Source organism: Pelecanus crispus, chromosome 1, assembly GCF_030463565.1.
Source record: "Pelecanus crispus isolate bPelCri1 chromosome 1, bPelCri1.pri, whole genome shotgun sequence".
In the NCBI taxonomy this organism is placed as follows: domain Eukaryota; kingdom Metazoa; phylum Chordata; class Aves; order Pelecaniformes; family Pelecanidae; genus Pelecanus; species Pelecanus crispus.
The window spans coordinates 57,576,539-57,602,708 of NC_134643.1; the positions used below are offsets into that span (position 1 = coordinate 57,576,539).

Genomic DNA, 26,170 nt, shown 5'->3' on the forward strand with positions numbered 1-26,170 from the left:
TCACTTCAGTTCAACAGCCTTCAGTTTCTAACGGACTCTTCACAGAGGGTTTTAGAGGATGTTTCTGGAGGTCTCCAGATTTTTAGAGCTGAGCTACCTGCATTTCTAAATCCCTGTTCTCCCACAGCTCTAATACTAGCATTAGCCTTTCAGTTTACAAGGAGGCTTCACCAATTACTCAGTTACAATTCACACTGGGTATGACAGCTGAAAAACCCTGTAACATGACAGCACCAGAGCATATTGCTCCACTTTGGTCTACCAAACATCTTCTGGAGACATCTTTCATTCTACTTACCATGGTAGGCATTCCTGCCCCAGGAACTGGCTTCTTGTCCATTGGAAACTGTGGCAAGCTATTCTGCAGTCCAGCTTTATTCTGCATCTGAGGCCCAAGTGCACTGGCTCCAATCTGCTGTCCAGTATTCTGACTATATGGCTGGCCATAAGGGCTGGGATTGCTCATCATTCCCATCTAGGAATTAAAATGGTTAAGATGTTCAAGTAAGACAGCTTAAGTTCACAATGTAAAAGGGACATGAATGCTTCAGAGAAGCAAGAGTGACCACAGCCATGAACCAGCTCCAACACAATACTGATCCACATGCTTCCCCTCCTCCCTTATGTGCATGTATTTACCCATCACACAACATTAACTCCTCAACCAGACAGTTCCTATAAAAAGAGTGAGGCCAACTTACCAACCTTTGAGGTCAGTCTGGTCAGAGTTGGCCTGATTATTTCTTTATAGAAGATTTTATTCAGCAGATTTCTCATTTCAGCTTTCCCAATCACAAATTTCTACCATGGACTATATAACTTGCAAGTCTGGAAGAATTTTTCTGCTCCCTGCATCTGTGCAGACTCCAAATGGAGACAAATACCACCTTCATTCATATCAGCAGGGTTTATCCCAAAAACCTCCTACCCAACTGTCAGCACTCCCACAACTCCTCTCCAGACAGCCATAACAATGCATGTCTGCATTTTCAGTACACGACTGTTTTCAGTTTAAGAATACACGATAGACATAGGTAAAACCATACACAAGCACAGTAACTCATTTGCAGTGAGCAGTACTAGAGGTCAAAGGAGATGGCAGGAAGGAACTCTGCAAACAAAACAAAGCTAGTGAACCATTCATCCACAGAGGAAGTAGATTTGTATTTCACACAAGCTATATGCTCCTTTCTGCAATATGCATTGCCTATTTGCATATTCAACAGTTTTAGCATACCAGAATATACCATTTGTTGCCTCAGAATGCCCCAGAATCTAAAGAACAGTCAGGACCAATCTTGCTAGTAAAATTATTTGTCCTCTGACTCCCCCCGCATTTCCATCTATCTTTTCAGGGGAAATTTGGCCTTCTAAGACCAAAACAACTAGCCATAGAGGACCAGGAAAACTGGAGACCTGATTACCAAGCTCTCACCATTACTCAAGGCAGGATCCTAGAGGAGCCATAATGCATAATAATAAAGGCACAAAAATACTTTAAAGAGCTGTATTGTTTCAACTCACATCAGCATTTGACTAGACAATGTTCAGTCTCCTTGATGCTTTTTGGTTCAAGCCTGGGCATTTTCCTGCATCCAAACAAGCTCCTGTAGTAGGTTTGTTTCCAATCACTCCCACATTTACCCTCAAAGCATCCTCCCCTAGTAGAAACACCTTGTTTCTGCTCTTTACCAAGCTTTCCAACCTGCACAGAGAAGTAACCTACATGGCCAGAGATTACCCATGATTAGTCAAACACTTTCCTTTTTCAGGTTGTAACATCTGCCAATCCATTATAATGGCCTTCAGTTGCATTTACAAAATGAAGCAGCATCAAACCCAAGCTACAGGAAAAGGAGCACAAAACTCACTGAAGAACCTGCCACTTTAGACACCTGATATGTACAAGTGAATTTCCTTGAGGACATCTCCCCTCCCCCAGCAATAACCATAATCACACAGCAGTAATTCATTAGAAAGCAATGAAAAGAACCTCTACACATGGCACATAAACAAACTATGCAATGATCAGGCAGAACTAAAAAAGCTTCCTTTCCTCTGCCTCCTTTGGCACCACCCCTGCCGTGTCTTGACTGTGATGAATACACATATGGTGACCAATGAGGTAGCTGCTGCCAAAACCAGGTAAGACTCAAAACCCTTCCTGCCTCTCCCCTCAGAAGACTAATGAGATCTTATGTGCAAGCTGAGCAGAAGGGAAAGGGAGAAGAAAAACGTAAGGAGTCAAACACACTTTCAGGACTCTTCCCCACCATCATCGCTGCCTCAAATTGACCAACAGGTTCAAGACTTAGTGAAGGACGGACAGCGGGAATTATTTCCCACTGTTAAGAAAACAAGGTATCTCTTCCTGTAAGATAGCCTGATCCCTTTGGCTCCAGAAAGGGTTTTGAAAGCAGGTACATCCCCAAAACCAGATATTTCTAAGCAAATTTTTCAAGTTCAGTCATAGCTCCCAAAGTTATCTGACACCTGAGAGTACACTAAAGCACAGACTATGCTGGCCATCACTAACACTGCGCCCATATGACTTCTGCAACTTATGCTGCTATCAGGCCTTAAAAAAGGACCTAACCAAACAACTCAGAATTGAAGGCTGAAGGCACATTTTCACACCCTGGTGCCTCAGGGAGAAACCAAGATACCCAACTCAGACAACTGGGGACTTTACACATTGATACTAAAGTATTCAGAATAACTGTGGCCTAATGAGCCAGATCTGTCCTGACTGCAGGGGGAGAAACCCAAACCTAGACTTTTTTAAAAAAGCACCTTTGCTATGTCATCCAAAATGGAAGCTTTTTGATGAAACTCAGGGATGAGGTTTGACCATGCCAGTCAACCTTCCTATCTGCAACGCTGCTGGACATAAAGTTTATGTGAAGCATCTGGCTGTTTCAAATGTACTAATCAAGTTGGCCCAGCACAAAGATCTCTGACATTTTCTCAAGCATGAGCCATTGGCACTGTTTGGGGTGCAAAACCAGCCCCCTCAAACAAGGCTGTCTCCATGACAGAAGTGTAGGGCTCCACTCTCCCTCGGCTGAGAACGATCATCTACCTCACTGGGGGGACTTCTCCCACCTCACTGTACCCAGGGACCTTGGCAGCATAAGACTACATGTCCAGCTCAGCCCAGCTGCCCACAACAGGGGGGTAATCCTCAGTTCCCCATCTCAGCCTATAGGAGAGGCAAAGACCAGAGAAGCCCAGGCCAGGTTGGAGGGCAAGCATGTCAAACTGACTTCAAAAGCTACACACTCAAGCAACACTTAAGAAGGATACTAAAAAATAAATTCCACAAGATCTCCTGGAACAAATCAGCAGCCATCACTTGGTCCAAGTGAGACTGACACCTGTCAGATCCTCAGCTGAACCTCACAGCAATGCCTGCCCCCGCCCCCCTCCGGTCCTGCTGTCACAGACCCACTAACCTGACACCAACAACCTGCATGCAACTCTAGACTGAGTCAAGAGAAGGGTCATTTGGGAGATTCTTCACCTGGTACAAGGTGGCCTTATGACCCTAGCACAAGAAGCAGGAGCATGCTCATGTCTTGCTGTGACATGTTGAGAAATACAAATAAAAGAAAACATCAAACAAGAAGAAATGGATGACCTCATGACTACAGAAGGAAGATAAAAATAATCCTGTAGAATTTTATCAGTAGGAAACAACCAGAAAGACTGACATATAGTTCATCATCATATTAATGATCTATTGGGAGTGAGGGGTAGGTAAACAATTGAGTGCAGAAGAACCAGCCAAAGAAAGATGGTGTTAGTACCACTGCATGAGACAAGTACAAGGCTTCATCTGCAATATCATGCAAAAACATACATGGCTGAATCATAGCTACAAGTCAGCAAGTGCAACCTTTACTCACTCCTTCCTGGCCACCACCTCCTTCCACTGCTCTTCCCATTTCTCTTCTTATCCATCCCATCTGCTGTTTTTCTTCCTCTACTCACCTCACAGCCTCAACTTACTTTCATCACATATGCAAGGACTTGCACACAAGGAAGAGCAGAGAGAAATCCACATCACAGTAAAGGGGAAGAGGAAACAAGGAAAACAGCAAAAGATGATGATGCATGGCTAATAGAGAGCAAAGGTAATCTCAAATGGTTATACCTTCTACATACACAGTGGAAAACAACTTGACTTTCCTGCCTCCAATGGAAGCACATGCTATCATTAACAGAATGGCAGAAGATGTGCACCTCTCACCATGTAAAAGGCATGGATGACATGAGTTCAGGAAACAACCTAGTTCACAAGCACAAGCATGAGCAGCATCAGATAGGGCTGTTCAGACACTCCCCCATCTGAGAACAACTACAAAAGTGGAAGAAATTCCCCAAAGTTTTGTTCTAACACTATGAAACACATGCATCTTCAGTTTGGAAGAAAGTCAAGTAACTAATGCTGCTTCTGGTTTTATTGTTGATACCACAGAGTACAAATTGAGGAATACCTGTTACAGCTATGCACATAGACATTACAATATCCTACCGTTTCTCTAGAAAAACAGCTACTTCACTGACAGTCTAATATTTGAAAGACAACTAGATATCAGCAATAGTATTGAACAATGACCAGTTTTAAGATTTGCAAAGATAAATGTAAGCATGGAGAAGTAAAGAAATAGAACTAAGTTTTAATAACATTCTTCCAAATAATCCAACATTTGCAGTATCAACTATGTATCTCTATGAGGGCAACTGCAGTGTATGCACTAGTTTAAGACCATACTGATGGTATCAAGTATCTTTCCATATCCATATGTTCACAAGTGGAAGTTAATTAACTTTCCTGAACCTGGAAAGTTAGTTTTATTAAATTCCAGCTGGCTCTTTAAAAACTGGAATTTTTAATTGATAAATTGTACATCATTTTCTAGTGCCATTCTACTGACGTCACTGGACCCAGACATAACCAATTTAACAATAAAATTTTGCCAGTGGTATCTGCTGCATTATTTCCAAGGACTATTATCAATCATTATTCTTTGCACTTGACTGCATTATGTTTTAAGATACCTATTGCAAGACACTAGCATTATTTCACTGCCATCTGTGCAAGACACTCCCCTATCCACCCCAGAAACTTAGACTCAAGACAAATCTTTACCGCTCCTTTTCTCCCTCAAACACACACATTCCTCCCTTACACTGGAATAAAGTAAGAAATTATCTATTTTTTCACCTTGGTTCACCAAAGAACAAGAAAACAACCAGAACATGCAACTACACTTTTAATGGAGTAGTACTTGATCATATGGTACACCTGGTACCAGATTCTAAACAGTATGCATACATTTACCTGTTGAATCAAACAGCTATTGAAAATACTAAGACCATCAAGAACACTGACCTTCTACTTAAAATGTGACACTGAACATGCTAACACTAAGGAACATAAGGTGCTTTTATTTTCTTTATCTAATTTTACAATTTGAGGGTGACATCATCTTCAATCTCTCAAACTTTGAACAGGACTTTATTATTCTGACATTTCTTGTCTTACTTAAAGGAAGTTATGGAAATTCTGAAGAACTACATTTGTCTTTGTAAAATATTGCCATCAATTCTTCTCAACAGAGGTTAAACTGGTAAAACCAAGTGTAGCCATTATAATAGGAGAGAACCCTGTATATACTCAAACAGCCAAATGACAAATTACTACTGGAACTCTAAACATTTCAAGTAATTTCACATGCAAGTGAAATACTCACATAGCAGAGGTAGTAGGAATGCCCTTACTAATCTGAACAGCCTTCGTGTCCATTTCATTACTTGAGTAACAGAACATTTCTTGAATCAGTGGGAGATGAAATCTAAATGACCTGAAGACCAGGTGAACTTAAGTCACTTTGTGATAGAGCACTGCTATCACAGAAATACATGCACCAGCTTATACACAAAACACCCTCCTCCCCCAATAAGAAGCTGGACAATAAGACCGTAACTGGGCACTCTTGACAGTACCCAGTGGAACAACAAACCGAAGGTTTTAACTAGATATAATTTCAAATGAAGAATGGTTCAAAACAGGAAACATTAATTTGTTCTTAGAGAGCTTGAATTCACTACCTGCTTACTTTTAAATTAATCGAAGCTGTAAAACTATCTATTGAAAAAAAAAAGCCCGAAAAAAGCTTAAAAACTGAAAGAATCAAAGCATTACAAACAATTTCCAAAACTCTACTTTAAGAGTAATGGGCACGTCTGTCATCCTCCTAACTTGCACACAGCCAAGCACATAGAAAACAAAAAGCTATTTAAAAAAGCAAAACTTCTTACAATTCCTTTCTCCTCCAAAATTCTAACAGTTCCTTTCAGGCTAGACTTTCACAGGCATTTTTAAGCTGATACTGTCAAAGCAGGATCCACACCCTCCTCTGACTGGCAGTATCAACTCCTTTAGTATGTCCGCTCCCTAGTATCAGCACTAGCTTTCCAACTGATGAGTATAAAAGGGAACAGAAAAACAATTCAAATTAAAACCTTTTTTTTTAAATGACCATGTGAGTTTCAAGCCTGGGTTAGTTACTCAACACAGGCTGTCATGCAACTGGCACAGAGATGGCATGCAGACAGAATTGCTTCTTTGTATGTCAGTGACTGCTTACATCACACAAAACTACAGAGTTAGATCACAGGATGTAAGTGGCAGATTATGCCAGTACAAGTTTATGTACACCAGGTGACCCCAAATCAATCATTTACATTGACATTTGGGATTTTGAATCCTAAAAAGTAACACGCACAACTGGAAAAATTGGGAAGTACATGGCTATAGTGTTCCACTCTATTGCTAGCCGATGTTTTGGCAGGAGAGGAAGAAAAAACTTCAGTAACTCCACAGGACAACAGAACAAAGCAGAAACATAACCAATATTGCTTTCTAAATTAACTAACTGCTTGGAGCTCATCTTTATTCTTAGAAGAGCAGAACACCCTCCTTCCCAATTAGTTATCATCACAGGAAACGTAAGCTATTTGTCTGTATGAACCATTGCAGACAACACACCTCTGTTTTACTGAGAGAAAACTCACAGAGGCAACCCTCTCGTCACCTAATGGGGCTGACTTTGGCAAGCTAACATGATGAAGTTGAATACAACCAGAGTATCCGGTCTAATTTTTTCCTCCTACTGAAGGACAGCTCCTGGATAATGCACATTTTTTGCAGCGATGAAGGAAACCTACAGAAGTTATTACACAAACTCCCACATTAACAGCAACACAGTACTAAATTTACCAATTAAAAAAAAAAAAGGCTTTTAAAAAACAACTGCTTAGGGTCTTCTGTTTTCATCTACTTTTTGATGATTTGTAGGTGGGAAAAACAAAAGCAGATGGGTGGAGAGATGAAACAGTCAGACATTACTGTTGTCAGATTTTGCTAACTCCACTGCATGAAGTGAAACGCAGGCTCCCTGCCAACAACCAAACCAATTGAAGACATTCTGGAATTTCAGCCTCCATTTCAGACTGTTCTTTCTCATCCGGCAGTTTCAACTCCTTTATGAGGGCTATACCCACTATACTTATACTAAAAGTCTCAAGGTTTTTTTATCAGCAATTAAAGAACTCTAAGTATTTTTAACCAGACTGAGACTACGAACTAAAAAACAGAAGTTATCACGTATTTGGTCTGAGTATTCCCAAAAGCACACAATGTTCTGACTTTAAATGCACAGCACATTTTGGAATTCAAGCAAGCGAGGAAGACAATTTAATTTTGGACTACATCAGCCAAAAGCTTGATTTTGTGTCCTTTCTTTACTTCTAGACAAATTAGTTTATTCTAGTTCATAACCCTACTTTAGCTCTGGTAAGTAAGGATTAAGAAGTTGCATTTCACCCAAATACCCAATACATCAATTTTTTACCTCTGAATACAGCTTTCTGCAGATCAAAGTGTGTGTGTGTGTGTGGGAGCACAGGACATGGAACAGACGATGGGGGGGATGGGTTTTTTTTTTTTTCAGCCAAGGAATAATAAATGAGACATTATATAATTCTAATACAAGAATACTTCTAAGTAGTTACATATTTCTTTCCACTGTAAACTGCATACAAATTTTCTACTGTAGCAATCAAGCCTTGCAACAACTTTCCTATCACCAATATCTGAAATGATCAGACCACAAAATCAACTCATGAGTATACATAAATATATCAGAACCATTGTTAGCAGCACACTGAGCTTAAGCAAACAGCTAAGATCAAAGAACTTCATAATTAGTACCATTCACAAGACACTAAAATAATTTTACTTAATACGTTAAAGCATAGCAAAACCATTCATACAGAGCACAATTTTCATTTATGTTTCAAATACATTTATAGACTATGTTACTTATCATTCCAAGCCCTCCAAGTGGATTGACTTTAGGCATTCCAAGATGGATCTAAGCAGGTATTGCAAAGCACCTTAGACAATCTTTCTCCTCACTAGCCAAGAAACACAAAATATGCACCTAAAGTGAACAGAAATACTTAAGTATTTTCAGGCTTTTGATCAAAACACTAAAAACTTGAGAATACACAACTGGCTCCCTACTCTAAAAAAAGCTAATTGTGCATGACAAATTTTAGACATCTCCTTGCAACTTAAACCGCTAGGTCTTCTCTCACCTTTTCAGAGTGACCCACGACAACTTTCTTCCAAACTCCTAAATTACAAAGGCACATCTATTTCCCCCTCCAGTATAAAAAGGGTCTTTTTTCAGCTTTCTGGTTTACTCTCCTATATACAAAAGCTTTCCAAATTTAAAAACTAGAATTGGGTTGGATTAACAGTCTTTAAGAACCCAACATTTGTCTTGAGGTGTTTACGCAAACATTCTCCACCAGCAACAAAAATATGTTTCTTAACAAGGTTAATATGTCTTAGCATATACAATGCATCATTCCATTTAAACCTGTATGTGCCTCCTCTCACCTGCTACAGCATAAACAAATGCTGATCTCGGACAACAAATACCCTCGCTAAGTGTCATGCAGGAAAAAAAAAGCATCACATCTAAACAGCCCCAGTGGATTTCCATCACGCTTACAATACCAGCATCACATTCGATGGGAAAATACATTTGTGGACAAAGAATAAAACAGAATAAAATACAATCAAGTTACTTTTCAATGTTGTTCATAATCTATACTGCCACAAGATTTCTAAAATAGGCTTTTTAATCTAGCAATAGTCTTGCTTGTTGTGCAAGACTCAATTTTCACCTCCCATGACTGCCACAAATTCCACTTTAGCAGCATATAAACTATTTACCACATGATCCAGGACTCTTAAGAGGAAAAAATCCTATTCTATAGAACCCATACTGCAGAGGAATACATCTTACGAAAAGTCAACAAGAAGGAAGGTAATCAAGTCAAGCTTAGCTTGTCTTACCTTGCTCATAGCTCCAGGCTGTGGCCCTCTCAGACCAGCCTGTCCTCCCATCTGTGGAGAGCCTTGTTGCAGTGTCTCAGCCAACAAGTTACCAGCACTACCCATTCCTGGGTTTGGGTACGGCATGTTAGGTCGCCCTCTGCCTGCTCCAATTGAACCGTTCATGACTTGCCCCTGCATCATCCCTTGTCCATTGCCTGCTGCCAACATCCCAGGATTCATGCCAGCATTCATCCCTGTGTTCATTCCCATGCCAGGCTGATTAACTGGACTGTTTACTGTTGGCATCATTCCTGCTGTGGATTGGGCTGAAGGACCCTGGTTTGGTCCGCTTGCACCCATCGCCATATTGGGAGAAGTCAACCCAGCCTGTGCCATAGGGCTTTTCACCATGCTGTTTAACATTCCCATTCCAGGACTATTTTGTTGGGTTTGACTGGCCATGCCCTGGCCAGGGCCACCAACCCCCATATTGAGATTTGGGGAGCTACCAGCCCGTAAAAGTTCAGACAACTGCTTGTGTTTAGAGGCAGCATCTTGTGCCAGGCCAAGGCTGGTCTGCAGCTGATTAATGTCACCACCATTGGCGAGTCCCAGTTCTGTGGAGCTGATCAGTTCATCTGGCAAGTCATGTTCCAGATCAAAGAGTGATCCAAAATCTGAAAAACAAAACATATTTTATACAAGGTCAGAGCAATCAGTAGTGTCTTGAAGAAAAATCTTGTTCATTAGTTTTCATTTTTTTTGAGCAACTAGCAAAACTTTGCTTTGTGTTCCAGCAAAATTCCCGTATCAGTCATCACTGAAAACTACTCAATTTGTTGTGACAAAAGTAATTTCTAAACTTTACAGACTCTAAACTAGAGAAGACCATTCTACTTCACTCTCCTACAACACTTTGTGTTTAAAGATCACTGGGTATCTCAGACTATGACCTCTCAACTTGAGAAATTTGACAAGGAAAGAGAGAAAAAAAGTGTATTAAAAAATTCCACAGAGCTAGCCAATGGAATTAAGACAACAATTATTACAAAGAATTAAAAGATTGATGGGAAAGCACCGTCTTTAATTTCTAACTTTCACTGAACTCTGTCACTTTTGGAACAGACATAACTAATACAGTAATACAGTTTGCAAAAAAATGTTCACTATTTATAAAATAATAAATAGAGGTTTGATGGAGGGGTGTTTGTTTTTTGAGTTTTTTTGTTGTTGGGTTTGTTGTTGTTTTTTTTTTAAATCTTCCACATCCACTCATTCCCAGCACAGAATTGCAAAATTTCATTGAGCTTCACTGGACAGCCAGTATCCTCCCACAACGAACGCTGTCAGAAAACAAATCAGAGTAACCCTCCTTGCCACAAAGCTGTGAAAAAACACTAGGATGAAAAAATCACATTCACATCTCAAAAGCCCATGCAAAGCAAACCCCAAGGTAACCAAGTAGAGAAAGATTACTATTTGGCATATATAGATAGAAGAATATTACACAGCACCCAGAATCAATTTCCTCAAGAAAAGAAGTTCTCAGGTCTGCAGAAGCAGCATGCACCTTGATCTGTATATTTAATCTATGGCAGTTAAAGCAAAAATAACCTAGAAAGTTTCTGGCTAAAACTTGAGCCACTGTGTGACATAGCTACGCACAACTAGGCTGTGAAGCTTAATATTTAGAATCCGAGGATGCTTAGTAAAGTAGGGTTTTTTTAATGTTAACTCCTGGAACATTGCAGTACCACTTCTGCCAGAAAGGTCATTTCATGGATGTTCTGTAGAAGATACTGCACTGCATTGTCAAAAACTTCAGATCTAGACAATGACCTAAAATACTACTCATTATCTCAGCAACTGCATTTAAAAGGAAATGTTAATTACACTGAATTCTAGAGAGGCTGGCAAGATGACTTGGTCAAAATATTAATGGAAAAAGACTACAGTTAAACAGCACATAAGTCAGAAAAGCTCATCAGCATTAGAAATCTGCTCAAAATGTTTCACACAATATCATACCCAAACTACTAAACTCCAGTACCACTAGAGTTTTTACAACTTCACAACTGTTATCACAGATAAGATCATGACTTAAGAATTCTGAAAATATGGTATGAGGTTGGCAAGAATGCAGGTATACCACAACAGAGGAGATTCTATAACTCCATTTATATATTCTTCGTTACCGCAAAGCACCAGAGACAGAACGAAAATTTCCACTAAAGAACTACGTTTTACACTATTCAAATTGGTTAGCACATTCTTCAATAACATAAATCTCATGCTAAAAGTTATGCTTTGCAACACATACTAACGACTGATCTTTCATTCACATCACTGGTATTCTTCAGCATGACTGCTATTTTTGAAGATTCAAAAGTGAAGGAAGAATCAGAAGAATAAAGCTTTGTCCAAGTTCTCCTCCATTTAAAATCATGAATTTTAGAGTTTTGTGTCAGTAGACTTATCTCAAAACACACACCCCTCCACCAAAAAACTTACAATTCTCAGTGGTTAGCTTAAGAACTAAACATTGATGAATATGGGAAGAGTTACAGCGGAAGAGACCCTCAAATCAGAGGGGAGATCAAGGAAATGGAGAAAGCAATCAAAACAATACATGACAGTCTAAAATAGCTTTGACAGGCATCTTCAGATGCCTGTTAGGATGCATTTAACAGACAAATGTCGAAGCACTACATGCAGAAAACACTCTGGCTAATAACCTGACAAACAGCCCATGAATGAGGAAGGAGTAAAAAATACGAACACTAATTCACAAGTTAGTTTGTTGCCCAGAAAAAAAATTCTCCTTAATGATGAACAAACAAAACTGAAAATGAAAGTTAAGTGTCTGGGAAGAACATGAGCCAGCACAAACCCTGTACCTACAACGTAACCATAATGGCAGCATACAGCAACCTCCCATCTGCAAAGGAGGAAACAGCCTTTGAGACAAGGATGCCCACACAGCTCAAAGGCAAGTTCTGTGACTGATTGTAGCTGGGAAAAAACTTCTGCACTTGAACAGACAGCTTCCAGGACAAGGTGAGTCCCAAACCAAAAATCCCCACCTTCACCTTTCTTGAGATTAGACCACTGTATAGTAAGCCTTTCACAAAATCACCTGGAAAGTGATCAGTAAATGTCTAAATACGAAGAACTAATTTGTTTTTCAAACAACCACAGAATAAGACCCATTTAGATGATTTCAGATATAACACTGCAAAGAGGCAGTGCAATTCTTGTTTTGAAAGACAAAGATCTGCTCACCTTTCTTCACAACAAAATATTAATCTGCTTCCCTGAAGATCTCATTCTTTTCGAAATTCCCCCTCCTCATAAATGAGAAGGTAATTCCAGCTTTAAGGCTTACTTGCTCATATCCAACTGGAGTATCCAGGTATAAGCTACCTGAGCTCCGTGGCCTGGTCATTCTATGCCACCCATGAACAGGGAGAAAAATGTCATAAAAATTCAAAGCATTTTCAATTGTTTTTATTAATGTCTCAAAACACAACAAATCAACAGCTACATTAAAAAAACCCAACAAAACCCCCCACCAAAACTAAATGGTTGAGAGATAAGTGCAATCGGATTAGTTCTTTACATCAAAAAAATGTAAACTGTTTTTTCCATATAAAACTAACTTATTAGGATTTTTAATCCGAGAGAACACACAACAGAAGATTCATCACAAAAGAATACTATCAGCTACAAGCCAAAATCATAAGTAGTAAATACCAACAATGCAATACTCTGGTGTGGGTTTGCTCTTTCTACAAGTCTTTTCCAAAAACAAAGTTCAAAGTCTTCTTCAGCCAATAGATAAACAACAAAACTAGAAAAACTTTCAGTTGTCTGGTCAACTATGAAAATTATGGTTTTAGTCAACCGCTGGGACAGCTCAGACTACATGAAAATAATGGCACATGCACTCACACAAGGGCTGAAGGCATAGCTTAAGACAATGGTGACAAATTCAGAGAGCTGACTGACCTTCCAGTACACCAAGTCCACTGCTAGCCTTGCAATCTGATTCATTAAGGATACGTATGAAGATTTCTTACTAACAAAATTAAGCTTGTGGGAAGGCGAAGGAGGCAGATGGGTCCTGCAAAGGTTTACCTACCTGATTTGTAATCCCTAGAGGTTTTAGGGTATAGTCAGACACAGAAAAACGGGGATGTAACAACAGACAGTAGCTGGCCTAAATGCTCAAAAACATCTAGTCACATGCAGGCAGTAAGTCGTAAAGCTAAATCTTGATTTCAATAGAGCGGCACACAGTGATTCCACATTATTTTATTTATGGTATTATTAGTGTATTTCCTTCCATAGGTAACAAGAAGCTCTAGAACAGATTGCTACTGCCACCTAAGATTCAAAGGAAAGAGAAGGAAAGTACCTCCACAAAACAACATCTAAGTAAGGAATCAGAAAGTCTTAACCTGAGGTAGTCTCAACATGCAAAGGCATAATGCCTTTTAGGAACTATACCACTACTGAACACTTAAGCAAGTCTTTTTTTTGTAGAGTCAAGAAACTGGCCTGACTTGCCCTGGCTACATTAGATCTGTAGTGAGAAAGTAGGTCAGAAAAGACAGTAGATGGAGCAGGTCCATTTCTTTCAATGGTAGTCCAGTTAGACTGGATTAAGTAACATGAACTGCACCCTAAACTGTGAGAAAGCAACTTCAAAAATCAGTGTACTAACTTGTGTTGCATACTATGCATTTTCTTCTTAGTTTTGGACCCTAATTCTAAGAAGTCTGCTTTTGACAGCATCTGATCTGCAAGATGCAAGGAAGCTGCTGGCCTGGGTTGGTAACCCACCTGACACCAAAATGGACTTTAAACTAGTACAGATTCAGAGTGTGCAATCAAAATCCTTAAGTCAATAAGACATCAGTGCCTTATCAAGTGATCCAATTTTCAAACCAGTGATGTTACACCTCTCAAAGCAGGCAAGGAAAGGTAGAGATTTCCAACAACGCTTACAACGCAAGAAAAATACACCCATACTAACTACTTAGCAAAGAAATCCACATGGGGGTTCAACTGGCACATTCTAGTTTCTTTTGCATGCTTTCTAGCCTAGTCATGATTCAGTCATTTTCTCATTTCTGGGTTAAGACAGACCTCTATTCACCTTTCAGAATAAAACAGGTATTTCTATCGATACAGAGATTATCTGGTTCTAGCAAATAGGCTACAGTGAATAATACTAGCTTTCTAAGAACTTGCCCACATGCCACAAAAATACCAAGAATAGTAGTAGCTTTACTCTCATGTACTGTACCCTCAGACTCAACAGATTCAAGCATTGTCTCAAAGAAGAGTTGGTATATCTGAAGAAACAGCATCATGTGTGAACAATGACGCCTGAAGAACCCTGCATGCCAGACATGTAAGACAACAACTTACTCCAGTGCTTACCTCGTTGCTGATTTTACAGAGGTAAGAGGCTTTACAGTTCCTGCCCCTGCATCCCATTTATTACATTCTGAACACAGACATATCAAATTAGAAAGCTGCTGAACAGTCACCTTTTTGCACAAATGTTTCTGGGCTCCAGAAACATATCAGTGGATCAAATTATATCACAGTCGTTAGGTTCACAATGAAACAAGTGGACAAGGCTTAATACAGGGCACTGAATACAAAGCATGCATGTGACAGGGTTGACAGGAGACACAGATGATGTTGGACTACACAGAAAACATGATACCTTTGCTGCGCTTTCAGACAAAGAATAACAATAAGCTGCTGAGGTCAGTATCTTCCCTGCATGGCAACGTGAAAGCTATCCAGGAATCGAACAGGGCCTACATGTAACAGAGGAAGTGCCCAGAGGATACAACCAATATCCCAGAGAAACCAGCCATTCAAGCTTGCAGTCAAGCACCACCACTACAGGCCCTAAAACATATTGTCTGAAATGCCCTTAAAAAAAAAGCCAGAACTCAAAACCTAAAAATAAAAAAGGCAGAAGATAAGGAGACACATTCTCACAAGCCGATTCTCAGATATCTGTGAAAACGCAAATGCAAAGGTGAAGCACAGACATGAAACAAAGTGCTAATAAAGTCAGTCATCAATTCCCAAGGCTGCTGCAATGGCAGAAAATTGAGCTAGACATGTTCAGACAGTTTTATCAGGCAAAAAACATGTCTAAGAAAGAGGCAAAAACTCTAAGATTCCTACCAGGTGGGTGTGAGAGAATTTTGCTGTACTTCATTTTGGACATCAGATTCATTCTTACTATTAAAGCCCATTAAGGAGAAGGCTTTTCATGTAGATCCTCTATGAAGCCACAATTACCCAATGGTAACACAAACTCTGCCAAACTGTTTTTCCTACCTTAAAATGTAGAGTTAATTTAAATCAATCCACTAATTTGATGCAAGACAAAGGGGCAAAAATTCAACGTCAGCCTAAAAAACTAAGGTCTAGATTCATCATTGCAACTACTGCTTCCAAAATCCGAGAGCATCAGTCCCTATATAACCCTAATCATCACTCATCCCCAAAGTGGAAGTGTGTCACAGAGGTCTTCACTATCGCTTATGCAACAGCAACTGAGAATTCTTATTCTGTATTACGCTATTTGGGTAACAAAGTCTTCAGCATTAGACTTCCCTGCAAGAAACTGGGGAAGCACTGCCTCCTTCCTTCCCTGCTAATCCGGAGAAGACCTGAATTTGCTCACCACATCAAGAAACTTGATAATTTGAAGTAAGACTGCAAACAATACAAGCAGAAAACACACCTAAAAAGAACACACTCAAAACCCCTGGAAGACAACAAACACAAAGGCACAAAGCATGTTAGCATGTCATGGTAGCGCACAACTTCAGGCATAGATTTTTTAAAAACCACCAAATGTTTGTTAGTGAAAAAGTCCAGTTCACCATCTAGAATGCACATGATTTCATTATTAGTTGTAACAACAACATATGAACATTTTACAAGTGTAAAAAAAACATTCTGAAGAAGCAACAACTTATTGCTCAACATCCAGCAAAGACTATTTTAGGACCTCACTCTTTCATTTTTTTTAAGCTAATCCCTATTCAAACACTAGTGTCAAAAACATCAACCCTTGCTTAAGGAAAAAAGTCTGAATTTTACAAAGTCTCAATAATCTGCAAGTTTAAGTCTTACTTGTCCCAAACTAGTATCAACAGAAATGCCATTTTTAGTAGATTCTGGTTGATGCATGTTTTTTGCAACTTCAGAAGAAAATTGTAGTTATAACAAACTTTTCATTTTCACAACCATATTCAAAGTTCTTCAAAAAACAGTATCTAGAGGCACAGATAACAGGTGTTTACCACAGAAAACCATAGTGAAAATTCGATGGTTATGGTTCTGTAATATGGAATCGTAGCTGTTCTAGGGAAACAGAAGTGGTATAATCATATGGAAAAGACTGGGTGCAAGAATCAAGATAGGGTACGTTTAATATTTTAATGACACTTAAGGGGAAATTTCACAGACACTGTTGTTTGTGTACCTGGCTATTCATGCTTTTGCCTACCACAATGCAAAGGTACAATCACTGTACCATCACTGATGACCCAAATAAGATGAAGTTTTGACATTTTAATTCCAAAATGCTGAAGTCGCACAGTTAATCTCCTTGTGAACATGTTGCTATTTGCATAAATTTCATTGGGCTACCTTTAACTTTAGTGAAAAGCCTCTAAAATTAGTATTCTTATTCCCAAGACCATCCTGTGTATGCCACTGAAATTCCCGTAAGACCACCTTAAGTTACCTACTGTTGGTCTGCGGTATCATTAAATAATAAGAATGGCATTTCAGTTGGGAGTCTGATAAATTGTGAACCACCATGCATGCAAGTCTCGTAAGTTAGAGGTGCCTTGCTGGTCTGCTATACTGGTGGGCAAAAAATGGGTACAGGCAGATAGGAAGGGAACACTCATATGTGCACAAACACACTAAATCAGTTTCATTTCAGAAGTGATTACAAATCAGTTTCAAGAAAAGAGTAAAGTTCACTTCATTGTCAAGTTAACAACTTTGAAATGATGCAATCTGCACATACAATGACCAAGAAGTCAAGTCAGTTTTCTGAGTATTACTGACTTGAGTTCATTCAACATTACTCCCAAGTAAAACCAAAAAGTAATGCTGAATTTATGTACAAAAAAATAAAAAAGTAAACAAAGTCAGCAGATCAGACTTCCTTATCTTGAAGAAGTAATTCCCCAGAGCTCCTGGAATTATGTTCAGGAATACGCAAAAGGCAGTTTAGCCTCAGCAGAATTTGTACTGAGCAAGCCATACACCAGTATTTTGCCAGAATTTTTTTTTTTTAACTAGAATTCTAAAAAAAGAAAAAAACCTGAGAATTAGATTATTCTAGTTCATTAACACAGTAAGAGTATGTTGTAAGAGTGATTATCTATTCACTTGTATTTGGGAATTCTACAAAGCAAGAAACAGTAAATCATGATTCTGCAAGCAAACAGACACGGTTCAAAACTCTACTTACATCTCTTATGGAGATGCAACAAAAGGGGCAGTATGGAGATGTTTCGCACCCTCAAATGGAAAAAAGCAAAATCTTCCTCTGCCCCATCTGGCAACCACCAATAGTAGAAAATAACCTGTGCTGGTTTTAAAGGTCCTGTACCCAACTTGCACTTTTTTGTGAAAATCCTAGTTTGGGCCACAATTTCATCTCCTTCCTGTTCCTATAAGCGCACCTGGCATTGCCAACTAAACCACAAGTTACTATGATTCGAATTCATCAGAATTCAACACTCCTTTTTCTGATTTTCTTCAAAAAGTTTTGGAAGAAATGCGTGCTTGAAGAAGAATACAGCACGTCAAGTTTTTAAGAGAACTTTAAATACATTCATATGCCAATCCATTTTAAGGAAACTTGTTGCTATTTAGGAAGAGAACAAAGTCATGTTGTCAGATACATCACTTACGGCTCAGGGAGAGGATTTCTGTGAATTGCCCTAGTTCAAGTTCTACTTGAAGATCTACAAATTCAATGTAACCACGGATGTTTTGTCAGTGCATACATCCATATGCAGAGACAGATGTATTTTACTTCAGCCTGCTGCTACAGTTTAAGTAAAGACAGAAAAGCCAAATCCTGGGAGACAGGTGTGCACTGTTTATCTGTCGGTGAAATCTACACAGCAAAATTACTCCATTTGTCAAATAATAAATCTACATGACTTTTGGCCAAGCCCTCTCAGAGGGGGCACTAGTTAGGGTGATGAGAAAGGTTAAAGTAGTATCATTACATTGCTGGAACAAGTACTGAAAGCCTGCTCCTGCTAAAGCAGCTAAGCAAGACACTGAGGTGACACACTGCAGATAATCAAGCAGCCTACAGAGAAGATGCAAGAAATACATACTACATCATACAAAATTAAAATCTAATAAAGTCATTTTCTCCACGTTGTAAAGGTACAAGAAACCAGAATTCCTAACGTAGAAGTTCAGTGTTTATCCCCAGTACCTTACGAAACCCACATCCCCTAAAAACGTACACTAAACCCTGGAGTCCGCTAGACCCTTCCCAGATAAACTTTGGTTTTCTGCAAATACAGAACTGACCAATAACCTGAACTAGGGACCCTGTAGACTAAATCCAAACCCTGCTCTAGGACTGTGAGGTACAAGATGCAAAAGTTAGTAGTTTTTTTTTTTAAATCTAGGTTTTAAATTCTCAAGTTCAGCAACAAAAGTTTTCCCTGCAATATCAAACTTGTGAATCTGTATTGTTAAATCACAACTGTAAAGTGGTTTTCTAGTCTCAAAGATTTTTTTTTTTATTTGTAAGTGCTCAAGATTCAGTTTTACCTCATCATATGTACGGTCCTTGTGTTGTAGTGGATTTTTTTTTTTTTTAAATTAGGTACCTTTCTAACACTGCTCAGAAAAAGTACACACCTATGTCAGACACACACACAAGCCACTTGGTGAAAGGGCCAAAGAAGCAGAGATGTAGCAATTTTGAAACGTACAAGGTTCAAAAGTCTGCAAGATTTTCTTTAAAAAGTTACTAAACACCATATGAATGAGTGGTTTACATTTTACAGAAAATCTTGCAGATTTAAATTCTCTTAATTTAAATTTATTCCTAATGTAGTTATTTCAAGAACCTACTTAGCCACAAGGCAAAGATGCCCATTTTTGCCACACAAGCATCCACCACTGCAATACTCAATTTACAGTATATGCCATCCATCAAACTGTATTTTAAGGCATCTCTCATCTCATAACAACTAATACTTGGGGGAAAAAAAAAAACAGGAAAAAAAAAAGTAGCTCTCAACAAGAACAGATAAAAATATTTAACCGATGGCTGTAAGTTAAATGTAGTTAATGACTTGGTCTTAAAGATTAGCCAGAAAACATACTTGTGAGAAGTATTTAATTTTAAAAGTAGTATATATAAACACTAAGAAAAAACCATAGCTGTCTGAAAACAGAATTGAAAACCCTGCATATGCCTCTGGAAAAGGCAGTGAGAAAAGATTAATATGATTCATTCTGAGCAAAGAAACATCCTGATACATTTGGAACAAATGAAAGATGAGTATCAGTCAAAATTGCAGTAGTCCAGGCGAGAAGTTTCGTTTCAAGTCTTAGACCTTTGATGTAAGGGAGAATAAAGTTTTAAAGGTCAGAAGCAGTTCCTGAAAAAAAAGGAACATACAAACTTTTTTTCAAAAGATGAGAGATTAAAGATGTGCTATTACTCAGAAAAACACAACTTTTGGATATAGTAAACTGAAAGATGTTAACACACATACTACAGATCATACACTGATCTCTGATACAACACACATGCCAACTTAATTGTAGAAAACTGACTTCCAATGTTACAGCAAGCCAGAAACACTACGCACTTAAAATCCTATTTTCGGATCTAGCAACCCAAAGACATACCACCATACAACCACGCTGCAGCAGAGAGTATACTCCATTTTCATTCCTTGACGAAACACAGCAGTTCTGAACCCAAAGCCCAAAAAGCTTTTCTACTTCACAGAAAACAAGTTCTTTCTAAGGGGAGGCTATAAAACATGATTCAACTCTCCCTTCCTGAATATACCACACAGAAGTCTGTACGTGGCAATTTCAGCACACCTGCATTACTGCAGGAAAAATTGAGGGGTTCACAAATAAAAAGCCACCCCCCCCCCCCCCCCCAAAATCACTGGTTTAAGGCATCCAGTTAAAAAAGTATCTTTATGAAAGACTTCCACTCATTTACTCGAGGAGATAACTGTTCAGGATGCACTCAAATTATTCTGTTATTGGGGGGGGTGGGGAACAGACTGGTGTACACCAGTTTGGTAATACAATGTTTAAAGAAAGTCATTAGACTAGGTGCAACACATCAAAACAATGTTTCTACCAGTAAGGAAAGCTAAGCAAAATGAGCTCCGCTGGCAAAGTACTTATGTCAATGTAACCATGCTAGTACAGAAGAGCTGTGCCAGCATTGAGTGTGACAAACTCACATCCCATACTAAGGATACTGTACCAACAAAAGGTGACTTCACTGTAGAGCTGTAATGGTCGGTCTTCAGAAAACTTAACACCTGGACAAGATATATGTGTAATTACAATTTTCTTTGCAACAAATTTAGCATTTAAATAGAAAAAATGTTGTAGAAAAACCTCTGGCAGTTTAAGGGAATCCACACAGTCCTGCTCCTGAAGCTATTCTAGAACTACCCAACATTTAAGAAAAAAATGAGACTATTCAAAAATTCTAATATACTACACGACACTGAAAATACCAAGACTTTCTAAATTACTTCAGAACATTTATTACAAAATGTGCTACAAACATTCCCGTTTCCCTGTAAGTCTATGTTATTCTTATCTCCTAAAGAAGGAATTGACATTAATAAAGCAACTCAAAACTACACTAATACAGGATGTTCTATGGCAAAGCAAATTCTGAGCAGAGAACACACGGACCATTTAAGACAGAAGGAGATGCAGCACTGCAAAAACAGTGGGAAATGCAACTATATTTGGCTGCTGCCAGTAAATCAAGCGCATTAGGGCAATCTTGCTGACTTCTTTTTAGAATAAAACCACCAACATTTGAGTTTAGTACATTCCAAGCCCAGAATATCAGTATCATCCAGGTCTACAGTGAAAACATGAGTGAATTAGAGACTCAACTTAGTCTTCAATATAAATACACTTAACATCTGCAAGTTTGGGAACAAGCTAACTAGAGTTGGTCATTGTTTTTAAGTATCTAACTAGCTACAACAGTATTTCAGATTAAGAAATGAGTCAAAAAGTTAACGGCAAAAGAAACACACTGAAAGATCCACTATGCACACGTCCTGGAAAAAGTTTCATCAACAGTGCAAGTTTCTTACCTTTCTCCTTTCCCCTCTCTAATGATGCTGTGAATCTAACAGTTTTAAAAAGAGTGCTTGAGTAAGTGCATAAGCACCATGTTATTTATTTTCTATAATTAACTAAGGAGTTGGGACAATACAACAGATTCTATAAGTGGAATTTACTTAATGAAAGCTGCTTGCACTATTTCAAAGCAAATTTAAGGAGACGATAGGTTAAGAAAACGTAAACTTCAAAGCAGTTTCCCACAAGAGCAAAAGTAGGACAAAAAATTTGCAGTCTCTCAAGCAGCAAATGAAAAAATAACCCTCAAAACACGCTTACTGATTAAGAGGTTTGATTTTATTTAACTAGAGAAACAGATATGATAGCATGTTTAAAAACAAAGTGGAACTGTCCCAAATCCAGGTAATAAGTTGTCAACAAAAAAGAAATCTAGAAGAGTAAGAATCCTTTAACAGCTTTTATGTAGCATATATAAAGTCTTTGCACCACTATAAACCTCTGCATAGCTATCAGGTGATGACAACCTCACTCACTCTGAGAAAAATCCTCCCATTTGTGCACTACTGAAACTGTCCAACAATCCCTAGTGTTTCACCATCACTGTAAAAAGTTCATTTATTAAGCTGCCCAGTAAGCTAACAATTAAAATAGACTAAGTATTCTGTGAAAATCTGCACCTGTTAAACTGAAATACATTCACAAAATATCCAAACCTTATTTGATCATAAATGTCTTAACTTAGATATGTGTGTTCATCTAAATCAAAATACACCTTTAACTCTCATATTTTTCAAGTATCAGGACTTCTCTCACAAAATACATTTTTATTTTACCTCTCTAAACAGAGCAAGATGACCACCATCAAGACAAATTAAAAATGGTTACTACTGAATTAAGTACTGGTTTTCAAGTCTAGCACAAAAAACCCCAACAACTAGCTCTAGCTGAAGAGCAGCTTCTCCAGCCCTCTTCTACTCTCTTACTCGAGACCTGTTGATATTAGGACTAGTCATGTCCTCCAGTTACAACATAATATTGCCTGTATCTAATATGCTCTAAAAGTTACACACAAACTTTCCAAAGCTAACGCATCATTCACCAAGACTAGAGAAGGCAAAAATCAAAATTTTGAAGATGTTTCAAGTAGAATCACATCCACTGCTCAACCAAAAATAGGCTACTAAAACCTTCTTTTTACTGTCAAATGTGGAGGGTTTTTTTTTTTTTAAACCCACAACTCTTCTTGTCAGCTGTAACTGCATTGAACAAGACCACCAGTGGCACCAGAAATGCCACCACTCACTAGACTCTGGCAGAAGGAGACCTCCTCCACATCCCATAGGCTAAGAAGATCTAAAGTGAGTTCAAAGAAACTCCTGCGGGACAGGTAACCAAGTACTCTCACAGCAAAATGACACCAAATACTCATCTGCTTCACAAGCAGCATTAAAAAGCTGAACAGCCCTTTGTTACTCCCTCCGCCCTCCCAGTACAACCAGTTCATATTTGCTAGGGACTGGGACACCTAAGATTTCCAGCCTTTAGCTTGCCTCCACAGCATCACCGAGGACCTTTGCAGGACTGCAGAGAAGCCCCTTTATCTTCACAGCCCTTAACTCTACAGGGGAATTTCAGACATTTTGGTCTCGCAGCAGAGAGATGGGAGATGCAAGATGAACTGTACTCCATATTGATTTTTAATGCAAATAAGGTGAAATAACATTTCATTTCTAAGGCAGCAAGAGTCTTGATAAACCTTATGCCCCAAGCTTGGGATCTGAATTTTGGTTCTAGCTGTTTTTTTCCTAAAGTCCATGGCCTATTTGAATCAGAAAAGCAGTTTTTAGATATCCTTCTGCAAGGAAGAGTAAGAAGGACTGTAAAAAGTAAATCAGATAAGCAGAGTGCACGTAAGAGGAAAAAAAGAGAAACAGCAGAGAAATAAATCTCGTTTCTAAACGAGTTGTAAAAAACCCACTTTTATATGCAAAATAAAATACAAAGACACACATTTCTGTGTACAGACGTACACGCATAATTCAACAATAAAGTATACAAAAGCATCATCTTTAGCACCATTTCGTATTTCTGCAACTAGCATTAGAGGCAATATGCTTAGCAAGGAGCTCAGTAATAACTACTATTGTGAAAGACACGAAAACGACACTGTTCAGTCTTATCTGCAGTTGATCAAAAAAGCACAATAAACTGCACAGCTTTGCTTTCAACCACTTCCAAAAAAACAGAAGGGCAGAAACATCCGCCTCCCTATGCCATTAACGCCAATAGGTTCAAACGGAGCGAAAACGGGAGAGACAGACAGACAGAAAAGACGAAGGCAGGCACGAGTTAACAGCAGCAAAAGGCAGGAGGAGATTTAGGCAGAAGAGGGGAGAAAAGGGCAGTAATTGCGGCACCGAGAGGTGGGGAAGGCCCGGGCCCCGGAGACTGACCTGTGCCGTCGCTGGCGGACACGGAGAGCGCCGGTGAGGAGAGTTTAGGCCGCTTGGCTGAAGGCGGGCCCGGCTCCACCGCATTCTCGGCCATTTTTAATTCTTTTTTAGACAATCACTCAGAGCAGAGAGACGGTGGGGGGTGAACCCCAAAACCTTCACCTTCTTCTCGGGCCCCGAGTCGGCTGAAGAACAACAATAACGCCGAGAGCGAGCGAGGAGGATCTGGCGGCGGAGGGGGGCCAAGTTCCCCTTTTTCTGCCCCTCGGGCTCCGGGAGGGCGGCAGCGGAGAAGCAGGGAGAAGGTGGGAGCTGGGGCGGGGGGCAAGAGGCCTCTTCCCCCAGGCGAAAGGGCTGAGCGAAGATGGGAAGAGCAGGTAAAGCCCCCGCCAAAAAAAAAAAAAAAAAAAAAAAAAAAAAAAAAAAAAAAATTAAAAAAAAGGCTGCTGGGTTGGTTTTGTTTTTTTTTTTTTTTTTTAGTAAAATTAATCCCGGCTGTTGTGCTGCTGGTGCTTCCTCGCCGCCGCCACCATCATCATCTTCATCCTTCGTGGGGTCTCCTCCTCCTGCCTCCTCACCGCCGCCATCAGCCTCTTCCTCCTCGGCGCCGTCCTCCTCCTCCTCATCGCCACAAGGAGGCGGGCGAAGGAGGGGAGAGGAGGAGGAAAAAAGAAAAAAAGATCACCGTCCTCTAGCAGCAGCTCCTTCCCCCTCCAACACCACCCTGCAAAAAAATACCCACCGCCAGCGACAGGGCTGGGGAGGAGGCGGCGGGGAGAGAGGCAAGGCGTGCGCGGGGTCCCCAGCTCCACTCGCTTCTTCCTCGCCCGTCGCTAATGGCTGCAGAAAGGGGAGCTGTAAGGATGAGGAGGGTGAGGATAAGTCCCAGGAGTCTCCGCTTCACATCTTGTTGTGCAGGGAAGGAGGAGGGGTTGTTGTCCTGATGGGAGGCAGCACCGATCGCGGGATGGGAAGGTGGGGGGCGGGTTTCAACACCCTCTCTGCCCCCCCCCCCCTTCTTCTCTTCTTTCCCCTTCCTCTTTCTCTCGTTCTCAGTAGCAGGCTGCCCCCCCCTCCGGCGCAGGCAGAGGGGCCGATCCCACAGCAGCGGCAGGAGGAGGAGGAGGAGGAGGAAGAAGCCGGCCCCTCCCCCCCTCTCTGCCTACCTTCCCCCCTCCCGGGCGGCCGAGGATGGTTGCGAGCGCTGGCGCCGGGCAGGGAGGGGGCTGCCCGTCCCCGCTCCCGCGGACCCACGGGCTACGCGGGGGGCGGAAAGCGAGGGAGAAAAACCTCGGCCGCGGCTCGGGCGCGGCGGGGACTCCCTCTTCGCCTCTGCGAGGGTGGGGAAGGAAGCGAAGAGGTTGGTAGTCGGGGGGAGGAAGGCCGGTCAGCGACCCCTCCGAGAAGAGGAGGGGGGGGTAAAATTAAAATAATAAAACAGAAGAAAAATTACGCCGGGGGAAGGCGGAGGACTCGCCCCGGGGTGGGTTAAATGGCCGGGAGGGGGAGGGGGTCCCCGGCGCTGCCCGGCGGGGGGGGTGGGGCGGGACGGCGCAGGCAGCGCGGGGGCCGAGCGCAGGCTCCCTACTGCCCCTGCCTGGCGCTCGGCGGCGGCCCGGCTGCGGCCGCTCCTGTGCTGTGTGTGGCGGAGCGGGCAGAAGCGGGCGCGGAAGGGAGCGGGGGAAAGAAAGAAGTCGGGGGAAAGGCGAAGAGAGAAAAGGAGAGAGAGAGGAGAGAAGGGACGGGCAGGCTGGCGCGGGGGGGGGGGGGGGGGGCGTCTCGGCTCCTCGCTTCTCTCCCCGTCCCCTGGCCGGGCCCCTGGGTCTCTCTGCGCTGCCCTCCCCCTGGCTCGCCCCGTCCGGCTCGGCCTCTCGCTCTCGCTCCCTCCCTC

The 26,170-nt window shown here is 40.7% G+C and overlaps 1 protein-coding gene across 2 annotated transcripts in view; it reads right to left on the minus strand.

The window, feature by feature from the left end:
- Positions 1-24,604, minus strand: part of EP300 (EP300 lysine acetyltransferase) — a 64,251-nt gene extending 39,647 nt beyond the window's left edge. For both annotated transcript variants that reach the window (XM_075727617.1, XM_075727615.1), the window contains exons 1-3: positions 24,280-24,604; positions 9,440-10,098; positions 299-475 (exon numbers count right to left, since the gene is read on the minus strand). In XM_075727617.1, coding sequence (XP_075583732.1) covers positions 299-475; positions 9,440-10,098; positions 24,280-24,373 — 930 coding nt within the window. In that variant the 5' untranslated portion in view covers positions 24,374-24,604. The remainder of the gene's footprint in view (positions 1-298; positions 476-9,439; positions 10,099-24,279) is intronic.
- Between the last annotated feature and the right edge of the window lie 1,566 nt (positions 24,605-26,170).